General features: G+C 38.4%; 1 protein-coding gene across 2 annotated transcripts in view; it reads left to right on the plus strand.

The window, feature by feature from the left end:
- pigf (phosphatidylinositol glycan anchor biosynthesis, class F) overlaps positions 1 to 14,795 on the plus strand; it is a 47,710-nt gene that overhangs the window by 16,113 nt on the left and 16,802 nt on the right. For both annotated transcript variants that reach the window (XM_048535824.2, XM_059648609.1), the window contains exon 4: positions 9,429 to 9,537. In XM_048535824.2, the coding sequence (XP_048391781.1) occupies positions 9,429 to 9,537 (109 nt within the window). The remainder of the gene's footprint in view (positions 1 to 9,428; positions 9,538 to 14,795) is intronic.

Here is a 14,795-nt window from a genome sequence, read left to right on the forward strand (position 1 = left end):
AATCAAAATTGATGCCACTGTTAAGACTGGGAATTGAAGTCACCATTAAATAAGCCTTATATATGTGACAGAGGAGGGAAGTCCATCTGTTGTGAGTACTGTAAGAGCGTTGCATGTGTTACTGAGATTATAAAATACAACCTTCTTTCAGATTCATTAAACTCGGGTTATATGTGAATAGCTTGGATTATTACATTTTATTCCTAATTTCCTTTGTTTTGTCGTTAAAATCAAATCTGCAGTATTGCACGTAAAAGGCCACCTTTTTTAAAACAATAACAATATCTGATCTCTGAAGCCGGATTTGTCAGGATCTGACTTGACCAGTAATAATATCAGCTGGGATCATAACATAAAAGATTAGGAAAATAAAACCAATGAAGATTGACTTACAAAAAAGGATAAAGTTAGCAACGAATATCAAAATACCCAGTATATTCTTATATAAAAAAGGAAGAGGACTGCTAGAGTAAACATTGGCCTTCAATGAGTGAAACTGGCAAATAAATGAGAAGCAAGAAAGTGGCAGAAATTTTAAGCAATTATTTTGTAGTTTTCTTCACATAGAAAATATTCCCCAAATAATAGAAAAGCAGGGAACAAAGAGGAGGGAGGAACTGGGAACAGTCACAATCACAGATGGAAAGTACTGCGAAAATTAACGGAACAAAAGGCTGTCTCATGGCCTGAGTGCTACAGTCTTAAAGGATGTGTCTACAGGGAAAGTAGTTGCATTGGTTGTAATCCTCTATTCCAGATTCAGTAAAGTTCTGATCAGTTTGTGTAACGCCATTGTTCAAGAAAACCAGAGCCACAAAGCAGAAAACTGAGGGGCACTTAATCTAACTTCTGTCATTGGGAAAATACTGGAATCTACTACTTAGGCGGGCATAACAAGACATTTGGAAAATTGTAATGTAGTTAGGCAAAGACTTTGAGGTTGTACTGTGGGTGGCTGAAGGAGCATGTAATGTATTTGGATTTCCAAAATGCATTCAACGAAGTACCTCATGAAGGGTTATGTTCAAGGTGAGCGCTTATGGTAGTGGTAAAGATGCATTAGCATGGTTAGGGGAATGGATAACTCATGGAAAATGGTCAGGAGATATGGATCATTTTCGGGTTGGTGAGTTTTAACTCCGTGTCCTGCAGGGAACAGTTCTGGGCCTCAACAATTTGTAATGTTTATTAATGACTTGGATGAAGGGACTGACTATGTTGTGGCTCGGTTTGTTGACAGTACAAATAAAGTTGGAAAATGTGTTACAAGGAAGATACAGAATTATCGGTGGTATATAGTTTGTGAGTGGGCAAAATTGGGAGATGGAACACGCTGTGGGAACGTGAAATTGGCAGAAAGGATAGAAAACCAGAGTACTTGTTAAAGGGGGAGAACTGCAGGATCTGGGTGTCCTCGAACATGAATTCGTACAAGGGAGCATGCTAGTACAGCAAGATGTTGGGAAGGCATCACAATGTTGGTCTTTATTACGTAAGAGATGGACGATAAAAGTGGGCAAATATTAGTACAACTGTACAGGGTATTTGTGAAACAGTACCTGGATTACAGCACTTAAATTTTGTCCCCTCACTTAAATAGGTATATACTTGCATTGAATTTAGCCTAGTTAAGGTTCAGTAGACTGATTCTTGGAATGAAGGATTTGTCTTATGAGCAAAGATTGGAAAAAATTAGTCCTATGTTCATTTGAATTTAGAAGACTGAAAAATTGAAACACAAGATTTAGTGGTGGGGCTGGGGTTTGGGGAAGGTTGGTGGGAGGGGTGCTGTTTGGTTAGATACTGAGAGGATGTTGGGACAACTTAGAATTAGGGTCACAGTTTAAAAATAAGTTTCTCCCATGTAAAGCTGGAAGTTAGAAGGAACTTCTTTTAGGTTTGTTGATCTTCAGAATTCTTTTCCAAAGAGCAGTGAAGGTTCAGGTAGACTGAATATATGCAAGGCTGACATAATTTGGATCTACAAGTGAGTTGAGAGTTATGGGAACTGGCATAAAGTGGTGTTAAGTGCACAATCTGATCATTCATGAATCATCTTAATGAATCATAGTGCAAGCTTAATGCACTGATTAGATCTACTCCTGTTTCTAATGATTTTGAGTTAGGTGGAAACACAGTCTGTTTTCTTTGGAAAAGGGACTTCAAGTGACATTTTGGAAACTTAAATTATGAAAGCTTTGAATTACTTACACTGGCTCTGACAGGTAGTTCTTTTTAATTAAAAAAACAAAATAGGAAATTCAGTGCAATTAGGGAAAAGAGTAATGGATTGTGGAATCACAAACAAATTCACTGACTCAAATGGGGCATGTAGGTTCAGGAGCTAGCTGATTAACTTTAATAAAAAGAGGTTACCGAGCCTGTGTGTGTACCACTGGGAGTAGATGATCCATCTGTGACACTGTGGTGATATGCACAAGAAGTTATCTAATGGTAATGTTGACTGTTTGCTTCTCAGAAGTAGCTTTGTAATGCTGTGGAAATTTGCCACATCCTGAAGCAATTAAAACAATGTTTTAAAAAAAAACTTCTTTGTGGTTGAGTATGTTGCATTAAAGTTGTATTTTCTGCAAAACAAAGAATGAAAAATAGGTAGAAGTTTAAAGACAGGTATTTGTGTACAAGGCATGGGCCTTATAGGGGTTAAAATATAAAACCCATCCTGTCAGATTACATCGGAGCTGGACAATCTGGAAAGAGGTATGCAGTAAATAAAGTTTCAGGCTTGTGTTTCAGAGGGTTGTGTGATGGGAGAAGATTTGAGGTTGCTCAAAATACAAGCTTATTAGGCCATAAGATTTAAGATTTTACCATTTTAAAGGTGAGAATTCATATTAATGGTTGTTATTTAATTTCGTATTTGAAGTCATTCTACTGTCATTATCCACACAACACTTAACAGGATAAGCCTTTAACAACGAGAATTTATACAGATTTAATATTGTTCCATTGTTTCTTGCAGCATTTCGCACTAAGCGTTGTAGAATCACATGTACATCGGTTCAAGAAACTGCATTTAAATGTAATGCTTGGATTGAGACTTCTGTCAATTTATGTAAAATGGTCTCAGCTCAATAATCCAAGGGAAGGCCATTGAACATTTTCTTGTGTAAATTACTAGAAGATATGTTTTGAATTTCTCCTTCAATAATAACTGCTGATACTCATTAGAAGTACTGCATAAACTTACTGCTTAGAATTACTGTACACTTACATATTTGACAATTATGGGCAGTTATCATGGGCTGTTGAATAGGAGAGATTGGAAAGAGATCTAAGTTATTAGAACTCTTTTATTCAGAAAACTGCTCCAGTCTAGGATCTGTTGTCAGCCATTTTATTGAGTGTTAAAGCTGACCTTTAAGTCTCTCTTTTTTTTGTAGTTGTAACTCTTGCCCTTTGTTTTATTGAATAAATTCCAGCACAAATCAAATCAGTTAAAATGTTCCTTGCAATTCAGCATCTTCTGAGCAAACAAAGTACTTGGCTGGAGTATAAAGGAATTGAAACCGACTGCATGTGTGACCCTTCATCTCTCTTTTTATCACTTGCTTCCATTGCTCAAGGCAACAACTGTCTACTACTCCAAAGTAACTGAAACTTTACTTGGGAGCACGGCCAAGTTCTGCAATTGAGCTGCCCCATTTACACTGCAGCCACACTATAGGACAGCTGCTTATTAATAATGACATGCATATGTATAGAGAAAAACTCTAACTTCCTGACTGGTCTCCCCTTTGCACAGCTAGTTTCTGCCAGTGTACCATTTGCTAACAAAATATAACGTTTTGGTGCAAAATATTATCCACCTGGTTGCATTTTAAATGTGAATTTTGGTGAAAGTCATTGAAATGACAGTTGAATTTGCCAAGTTTCACTCTGAAACTTTTAAGATCCTTTTTAAATCATGTTTTACCTAAAGGAGTGAAATTATTCCATGCCAGTAGTTGGAATTGGCAGTCTCGTTTTCACCACACCCCATTGTCTCTCCACTGAAGTTCACAGAACAATATTCAATCACTCTTTTTGGAGGCACGTTTCCTAGGATTGCTATCACTTCTTGGTTTGAAGATTACCAACGTTTTCCAAGTTAATGGAAAATATAAGCTGAGAGTGCAAAATCCGCTGGTGTCGATCAAGTCCTCCACCTATATCTGAACTTTCACAGGTTTATGAAGGAAAGGGGAGAATTGTTAAATTTGAGCAAACATTTTTCAGTGCTGATTTTTCTTGATATTTTAATGAAATTGCCCTGTAACTCATTAAGAAAACTGGAAGTGATTATATTTATATACTGCTGTCCCAAATAGGTGTAAGCTAGATGAGGCATCATTTTAAAAAAAAAAAAAAAAATTGGATGATGGGTTGAGGCCCATTGGTTAAAGGGCAGAAAAGTTGATGAAATCCACAGGCAATAATGACTGATAGCAGTAAGCTTGTTTTTTTAAAATGTGGATGATTGGTGAATGAATTAAACCTGAATACCTTTCTTATCAACTTTATAAATGGTCCTGGAAATCTGCCTCTTCCAAACGTTGTTTGGTGGTTTAGCCCAATACCTCTATGTGACACTTGTAAAAGAAACTTTGGCTGTTTCATTTGATTACCAACACTACTTAGAGTCATCGTTGCACAACTGTGACTGTTGTGACTTGTCTAAAATATGTGTAACTATTTGGGAACTTGGATCGAAAGTGGAAGAAAGATGAATATCAATTTTCGTTTCTGTGAAGAAGACCTTTTTAAACAGAGGTCAGAAAGTCATTTTTGAACAGTAAATTTAAACATCAGTTCCTAGGTAGCTGATTGGTGACATTCAGGAATTAACTTAAATCACTGAATTGAGTTGTAATGAACTTCACAAACAAATGGTCAGCGACTGTAGTAAGTCGTGTTCAAAAGAAGAACAGTCATCCTAACAGGAGATGTCCATTTGTATGAGTCTCTAGCAAGTGAGAGTTGGCAGAATTCTGCAAGTTGTTAGAATTAGAAAGAGTATCTAGACAATCAAAGCTGAAAAGAAGTCTTTTGGTCATCTAGACCAAGAAGGAAGGCTGGAAAGTGTCATTTAACTTTTTTGTTTTAAAAATGGTAGACTTATGAGAGGAGTGACACTTTATTTGGATCAAGTGACTGTAAAGCACATTTCTGAGTAAAAAATCTTTAGGGTTATAGAGGTCTATAGCTCAGAAAAAGGCCTTTCAGCCCATCAAGTCTGCAGTCACCAAACTATTCTAATCCCATTTCCTAGCACTTGGCTCATAGCCTTGTCTGTCTTGGCATCACAAGTACACATCTAAATATTATAAATGTTATGAGGGCTTCTGCCTCTACCACTCTTAGAAGCCGTGTTTCAGGTTCCCACCACTGTCTGGTTGAAAAGTTTTTACTCCTACCCTCTCTAACCCTCCTGCTCCTTACTTTAAATCTATGCCTCCTAGTCATTGATCTCTTCATCGAGGGGAATATTTTCTTCCATCTATGCTTGTTATAATTTTATACATCTCAATCATATCCCCCTCAGTCTCCTCTGCTCCAAGAAAAAATACTCAGTCAGTCCAATCTCTCTTCATAACTAAATCTCTCCAGCTCAGGCAACATCCTGGTAAATATCCCCTGCACCCCCTCGAGTGCTATCACATGCCTCCTATAATGATTGATTTCAGAACTGCACACAGTACTTTCGCTATGGACTGAACCACATTTTATACAATTACAACCTCCCTGAACTTTACTCTTTCTGCCTCGGCTAATAGAGGCAAGTATTCTCTATACCGCCATAACTGCTTCATAATCTACCTGTCCTGCTACTTTAAAAGACCAATGGAGATGCACACTAAGGTCCTACTGATTCTTGGTGCTTTTCAAGGTCCTACCATTCATCATGTACTCCCTTACCTTGTTTGTCCTGCCCAAGTACATCACCTCATACTTATCTGAATTAGATTCTATTTACCACTGATCAGCCTGTCTATATCCTCCTGTAACTTAAGGCTATCTGCCTCCCTATTTACCAAGCCACCAATTTTTGATTCATCTGCAAACTTAATCCTCCTATATTCAAGACAAAATCATGTATTTGTACCACTAACAGCAAGGTCCCCAACATTGATTCCTGTGGAACCCCACTGGACACAGATTTCCTGACACAAACACACACACCACACGTACGTACACACACACACACGTACGTACACACACACACCACACACGTACGTACACACGTCACCCTCTACTTCCTGCTACTCAGCTAATTCTGTTGCCAATTTGCCAAATTTCCTTGAATCCCATGGATTCGTACTTTTGCTATTAATCTCCCATTCGGAACCTTATAAAAAGCCTTAATGAAGTCCAAGTAGACTGTGTCAAATGGATTTCCGTTATCTTCACACCTAATCACATCTTTAAAAAATTCAGTCAAGTTGGTCAGCCGTGACCTCCCCTTAAGAAAACCATGCTATTCGTGATTAAGCTCTATCTCGGCAAGTACAGATTAAGTCTATTCCTCAGAATTAATTCCAATAGTTTCCCATCACTGATCTTAGACTGACTGGCCTGAGGTTTCCTGGTTTATCCTTTTGTTCTCTTGTTGAGTAATGATACCACATTGGCTGGTCTCCAGCTGTTTGGCACAGTTCCTGTGGCCAGAGAACGAGTGAAAATTATAGCTATAGCCATTGCCCCTACTATTTCCTCCTTAGCTTCGATCAACAGTTTGATACATTTAATTTGCTCCTGGAGATTTAATTTGCTCCTGGAGATGCCAACCATTCAACCTCCTCTCTGTCTATGGTAATTTATTTAATTGTACCATAGTCTTCCCTGACTTCTATACCCACGTCATTCTTCTCACTCATGAACACTAACATGAACTATTCATTTAGAACCATATTTACATCCTTTAGATGCACACACATGTTTCTACTGTGGCCCTTAAGAATAGTACCCTTTCCCCAGATATTCTTTTATCCTTAATGTACTTCTAAAATAAGCTAGAATTTTCCGTTATTTTGTGTGCAATTATCCTTCCATTCCCTGTTTTTACAGCCCCAATTTTTTTTTTTAAGATCCCTCTTCTACATTTAAGTACGTCTCTACTGTTTTCATGGTTTGAACCCCAAGTGTCTGCCATAAGCTTCCATTATTCCTTTATCCAATCCTGCGTACTCCTCCATGTCCAAAGTTCGATTGGCTTGTTACCCGCACTGTTTATCTTTATTCGAATATGTTGGCCCTGTACTCATCCTGTTTCCTCTTGGAATGTATCCTGCTGCTGTGGCACAGATTTATCTAAAATCATCCACTTCAGCTAAATAACATCTGATCTTAGTAAAATTGGCCTTTCCCCTGTTTAAAACTTTGATTTTAGGCTTTAGGCTCGTCCTTGTCTTTTTCCATAACAATCTTAAATCTAGCAGAGTTATGATGACTGACTGCAAAATGCTCCCTCATTTGATACTTCACCCATTTGCCTCACTTCATTAACTAAAATTAAGACTTGGACTGCCCCTCAGTTGTAGAGTTTTCTACATACCAGATTCTATATATTTCACTGTATATTCGGTGTAGATTCTAGATTCTCTACATGTCACTGAATTCAATAAATTGCGTTGCGCAGTTTTACTTTCTTTTCGTGCAATAAACTTGTGTTGTTTTGTTAAGCATGTTGGCGGCTACATGTTAATTTGTTTGATGATCGACCACCATGCTAGCCAAACTACAAAAATAGCACTGATGATCTATCATGTCTCATCACTCTGGAATCTGACTTGCCGAGTATTACCACTGTTTGAACCATTTTATGAAAATGGTTTACTGTAGTACCAGCGTAGTGGTGAGCATTGTCACACTTTCTGTGCATGTTTGACTGTGATATACCATGGATAATTCTCCCTCTGACACATAGTCCAGCATCACTTGGCTTCAGATTATTGCTTGTTGAGACGTGGCCTGCTTTCAAATCTTTATTAAATAAGTGCAGTCAAAAGATACATTAAATGTGGCTCTCTGTATTGCTGGTTGTGTTTAATAACATGGAGAAAGAACCACTGCAACCACAGTTTTACAGTAGTTTTACATTGTTTCTAGAAATTACTTTGGAAGATTTTCATATTAAAATTCTAGACATCACAAACTTATGGAAAAATCCAGTGAGTCTACTTAATGTAATTTTAGTGCCCACCAGCTGTTAAATGGAATATTTCATTTTTGTCAAATGGCCAAAACTATGTCAAAGATCACAGATGCCTTTCTTTGTTGGCCTATGATGTTGTGTGGTCAACATTGTAGAACAACAGCCCGCTTTTACTTTGGACTGTTAACGTAGTAGAACATCGCCAGGCTTTACAGAACTGTTATCAAACAAAATTTGGCACTTTGACATTGAGCCACATAAAGAAAGATTAGAGGAAATGAATAAACGTTTGGTCAAAGGGGTAGATGTGGCAAGGCCACGGAGGGATAGAATGAGGGTGAGAATTTTACAAGTAAGGCATGATCAGGAGCCTTGGTAAAGACAGAGCAACAACTGCTGATGCTGGATAACATATGCGATAACACACATGGAGCTGGAAGAACACAGCAGGCCAGGCAGCATCAGAGAAGCAGGAAAGTTGACATTTTGGGTTGGGACCTGACCTGGCCTGCTGTGTTCTTCCATCTCCACACTCTGTTATCTTAGCCTTGGTAAAGAGGGCTCCTGTGAAATTCAGGTTGGGCTTTCTAGCTGTCTCATACTGCAGCTGTAGTAATTGAATAAGTGCAGCATTACATCAAAACTTGCTGGACTAACAAGCCAGAGGTCATGAGTTCACATTTCCTATGGCAAGCTGTTTAATTGAATTCAATAAAAGGAAACTAACAATCCCAACCCATTTTACATGTTATTCCAGTCCTACATATGTTAATGATTCTGAAATCACTCTATCAAAAGAAAATACATCACAGACAACCAATGTGGGACAATGAATTCAGTCTGAGCGCATCTTTCGAGTAAATATGAGCAATGTATGAGCTGAGATGCTGGGCCTCAGGGTTTACGATTGAATGTCTGATAAAGACCCATTTTGGCAATATTCTATATAATCTATACCTGTCCATATTGCACTGCAGTGGCTCAAGAACACTTCCCCAAGGGCAAGAACTAAAAATAGATAGGACAGCTGCTGACTGGAAAAAGCCCAACAGCTAGCTATCCTTTCAGAGTTTCCCAGAACGGGAACTGATAGAAAACTGTGACAGACAGGAGAAAACAACGAAAAAAAACCCCATTCTGCTCTCCCTTTCACTTTTCCCTCTTTCCTTCCTCCCTAAATTCATTGTCTTGCAAATTCAATTGTACCTTTCTACTGCTCAGTCTTTTGGTAAGAAATAACCTTGTATTTATGGTACGTTTTGTTGCCATACAGGGCAATGTCAGTCTGGGATACCAGTCTTCAGATCACCACGATTTGCAGTTTGTTTGGAGCTTGGCTTGGAGCAATTCCTATTCCACTGGACTGGGACAGACCTTGGCAGGTATGCAGTTGTTCATGTGAAGCCAGAAAAGTATACTAGTTTGAAAAATCTACTTTTTTATGTAGTATATTGCTCTTTTACCAATGTTCCATTATGGGAAGGGAACAAGTTTGAAAAAGACAAGAAATTAAAAAGCATCTGTAAGTGAAATGAAAATAAACTACTACCTGCAAGCATGTTTCCGATTCTAAAATAAAAAAGCAACAGTTGGTAATATTGAAATTCCACATTCTGGGAGCCAAACTGTAAAGTTATGATGTAAGGGCCTTTTGAGAATCACATTTGAAAGTGCAAGTCTTTATCTACAGGGATGATGAATGCTCAAGCATGTTTAACACATGGTTAAATTACACTGGGCCAAATAAAAAATATGATGCAAATCTCTAGACTCTGTCTAATACATGGATTTTCAAATTTCAGTTCCTCGCTCCAAGAATTCCACAATCATCACATTTCTGTATTTGTTGAACCACATCCATATCTAGCTGATGTCATGTTATTTTAACTATTAGGTAACTGGATCAAACTTTGTTCCGTTCTATAATTCATTTATAATTACAACAACATTGGCCTTTGACAATGTAAAATATTCTATGGTACTTCAGCACAGCAATATTTAACATTTTAACACTAGCTACGTAAAGAGAAATCACAGAAGATGATCAAGATTTAGTTGGAGATCCACTTTAAAAGAGTGCCTTAAGGGAAGAATTAAAGAGAAGTGAAGAGATGTAAAGAGGTACTTTCCTCCTTTTAAGGCAGCTGAAAGCATGGGTACAAGTGGTAGAGTAATTTTTGTTTTATTTGTTCATTAAATGAAAGCATCACCCATCCTTCCTTGTCCCTGAGAATATGGCAGTGAGTTAGCTTCTCTAAATACTGCAGTTCATACTGTGTAGAGACCATCTCAGTGCTGCTAGGGAGGGTGTTCCAGGATTGTGATCCAAGGAACAGCAATACCATTTCTTAGAGAAATGTGTGTGACTTGGAGGGAAACATAACTGGTAGTGATGTTAGGAAGCATCTGCTGCCCTTGTTTTTCTAGGTGGTAAGAGATTGTAGGTTTGGAAGTTGTTGCTGAAGAAGCTTTGACAAATTGTGGCAGTGTGTCTTATTGGTGGTACACATTGCTTTGTGGCATAAGTCATGTAAATTGAGTGTTCTGCTTTGTCCTGGATAGTGTCAAGCAACTTGAGTGTTGGTTGCGCTGCATTCAACGTGGCAGTAGAACATATCCCATTAAATTTGTGGCTTATGCCTTTTAGTAGGTAGACAGGCTTTGGTGAGTTAGGAGGTGATTTATTTGTTATAGATTCCGAGCTCCTGACCTGCCTGTGTAGCCACAGTATTTACATGACCGGTCAATTTCAGTTTCTGGTAACTGGCAACCTCTGAGATATTGGTATTTGACAAATCAGCAGTGATAATGCCATTGAATGTTGGAGGATTATTTAGTAAAGCCTTTGACAAAGTTCTGTATGGTAGACTAATCAGTAAAGTTAGGTCACATGGGATTCAGGGCAAGCTTGCCAATTGCACTCAAAGTTGGATTGATGGCAGGAGACAGAGAGTGATGGTGGAGGGCTGTTTTTCGGCTTAGAGGCTTGTGACCAGCAGTGTTCGACAGGGATTGGTACTAGGACCACTTTTATGTATACTACTTGGGTGAGAATATTGGACGCAAGGTTAATGAGTTTGCAGATGACACCAAAATTGGTGATTTGGTGGACAGTGAAGAAGGTTATCCAAGATTACAGAGAGATCTTGATCAAGTGGTTCAATGGGCTGACGGGTGGCAGATGAAGTTTAATTTGGATAAATGTGAGATATTGCATTTTGGTAAAAACAAACTAGGGCAAGACTTGTACAATTACTGGAAGGACCCTGGATACTGTTGTAGAACAGAGAGACCTGGGGTTTCGGGTATATAAATCTTTGAAATTTGTGTCACAGTTAGACAGCGTGGTTAAGAAGGCATTTAGCATGCTTGCAGCGCGGAGTTCTCGTCACCTTTTATTGGAAGGATATTGTTAAATTGGAGTGGGTTCGGAAAAGTTCTACCAGGATGTTGCCAGGAATGGAGAGTTTGAGTTCTAAAAATAGGCTGGGACATTTTACGCTGGCGTATAAGATGTTGAGGAGTGACCTTATACAGGTTTATAAAATCGTGAGGGGCATAGATAAGGTGAATAGCAATGGTCTTCTCCTTCAGATGGTTGAGTTCGAAACTAGAGAGCATATTTTTAAGGTGAGAGGAGAAAATTTTAAAAAGGACATGAGGGGCAACTTTTTCGCTCAGAGTAGTTCATGTGAAGAATGAACTACCAGAGGAAGTGGTGGATGTAGGCACACTTGCAACGTTTAAAAGACATTTGGATAAGTACATAATAGAAAAGGTTTAGAGAGATATGGGCCAAATGCAGGCAGGAGGGACTAGTTTGATTTGGTGAACTGAAGGGTTCGTTTCCATGCTATATGACTCTGTGACGCTGCCTCTACTATTGGTAGAATATTGTCAGGTCCATAGTCTTTGAAGTATCTGGTGCCTTCAACCGTTTCTTGATATCTTGTGGAATGCATCAAATTGGTGAAGACTGGCATTTGTGATGCTGAGGATCTGAAGAGGACCCATGAAAGATTCTATATAAATGCAAGCCAATTTTTATTTAACAGCTTTGATACAATGGATTGGAATAATTCAGTGGTTGATTCATGGCTGATCAAACATTTTACTACAGTTTACTCTTTCCTCCACCTCAGCATAAATCAGAAGTCTATCCATCTCTATCTTAAACGTACTCAAAGACTGAACTTGCCAGCTTTATGTGGTAGAGAACTTCGAAGTTTCAGACCCATCTGAGTTCTTAAAAAAAACCTCCTAATCTCAGACGTAAATTGCATCACTTTTTTTTTCTGTAAATTGTGCCCCAGATTCTAGATTCCCCTAATGCGAAACATCCTACCTGCATCTGCTCTGTCTATCTGTTGGAGCTTTTTGTTTTTCAACGAGATCGTCTCTCATTCTTCGAAACAAGAATGCAGGACACGCTTGCCTAATCTCTCTCCTCGGAGTACAGTCCCATCCACCCAGGAACAAGTCTTGAACCCTTGTTACATTACCTCTATTGTTACAATATCCTTCCTGAGACAAGGAGTTCAAAACTCTGCACTAAGAGTTCCAAGTGTGATCTTTCGTCCTTGTTAACCCAGTTTTAGGTATGCAGCAAGAAGCTGAGTGAGATGCCAGATGCCAAGGATTAACAAGGATGGTTAATGCTGGAAATGGAAAATTCAAATCGGTTCAATGAAGGAAACTATAGTGAAATGGGTATATTTTGGAAATATACTAGCTGTGCAAAAGAAAAGTGGAAAAGTGAAGCATTTGTAGCTTTGATCACTTTGAATACGAAAGGGAAAACTTCAGATGTTTTCAATTGTTTCAAAAATTAGCAAAACCAGAATTTTAAAATTTTGTGCAATTTTGCTTAGTTTGCATATCTGCCTTGATGGTTTTAGACAACTTGAATAAACTCCAGAAACAGTTCTACCAACATAGAATTCTTCGCTGATGAGAATTCTTGGCCAGTTTTCCTATGGAAATGAGTACTCCCAAGACTCCCTTTATTTTTAAAAAATCTATGCAACACTGGCACATTCCCACCAGTACCATTATTCAAAGGTATGTAAGAGCTGGAACAATTTGTGACTCAGTAGCTTTAGCCTTAAACAGTTTCTCTTTTCAGTTTCCATTGTTGTTTTACCATTGTGTCACTTCTTTTATTGACAAACACTTTGGTTTCCTGTTTATACTTCTAAGATGTGTTCATTTCTTTCATTGTTTACAAAGAGCTTCTTCCTCTAATTCTGTTTTCCTTGATTCGTCCCTCTTGGCTGCAGTGAAAGTTGGGTATCACCAAGTACCTCACAGGCAATTAATTATTTTGAAACTGCCATTGCTCTTTTAACGTGGGGAAATATCACATTAAGTTTTTACCAGACAAAGGTTGCAAAATCAGCATTGAGAAAAATGACCAAATCTTTATTGCTGTTGATTTAAGCATACATATTGGCAAGTACATCTGAAACAGCCTTTAGTTTTCTTCATCAAATTGTGCCAAGCTGTTGTTTACATCAACCTGACAAACCGGTTGAGACCATGGTTCAAAATCTCATCCTAAACTCAGCACCAACAGAATGTTGCAGACTCACAATACTCTACTCAAACATTAATGTAAACTATGTGCTCATGTCTATGGGAGTGAGAGTACACACAATGAGGCTTTAGAAAATTATCTTTCCCTCCACATGGACGTAGTATGTGGTACTTCATCACATAAATACAGCCGAGATTAGGAATTCACTGTGTGATATTTGCCTGAGGTGTTGTATGCAAGATTTCCGATTTGAGTCAGCTTTGGCTAACTCCTTTCAACTGATTAAATGTCAGTTTCTTTCTTAACTGTTCATCAAAGCTTTCAAGCTGAGTATCCTCCCTGTATCCCTCTTTTAACAAAAATATTATCAAAAGCTACGAAGGCATCATTCTGCCTAATTCCCACGCCACCAGCAGAGCTTTGCTTGCAGCAGACAAATTGTTGAACAAACATTGGTAGCCACCCCATGATACACAATCCATTAGAATACTTAAACTTCACCATGAGTGAGAAATCAATCAAATAGTGCTCACACTGTTTTTCACTGTTTTCTAATTACACTCCCCTACTATCCAAAACCTAGTTTCATATCCGACTCACTCTATTCCCCGAAGTTATTTTTTGAGTTACACTTAAAAATTGGAGTTAAAACATTCCCATTCCATTTCTGAATACTTTCAACAGCTCCAGTAAGCACAAGCTCCTTATCTTGGGCATCTCTTCCCTCTCTCCATCATTTCTGGAGCTTCTGTTTTCAATGGGCAGCTTCCTTTCTGCACCTCCAAATGTTTGACCATCCACCTAAACTCTTTCCCATTTGCTACATGTGAATGACTTAAGAGCCATCTCACTAACAACACTTTACCTCTGATCTTGGCTTGATGGCAATTGTTTGCAGGTTAGGCCCTGGCAGTTGTAATGTTCTGTGTATCGCACAACCTGACTACTTTCCACGCTTAATTGGAGATGTTTTTGGTGCCTTTCTCCTGCTACCTCACCACTTATGCTTTGTGTGTTTGTTTCTCTCTCCGTCATTTTCTTTGCACGTCCCCTGCAGCTTCATGCATATTTATAGCAACTTGGGTAGCTTTCAGCAGTTCTTTG

Source organism: Stegostoma tigrinum, chromosome 9, assembly GCF_030684315.1.
Source record: "Stegostoma tigrinum isolate sSteTig4 chromosome 9, sSteTig4.hap1, whole genome shotgun sequence".
NCBI lineage: Eukaryota > Metazoa > Chordata > Chondrichthyes > Orectolobiformes > Stegostomatidae > Stegostoma > Stegostoma tigrinum.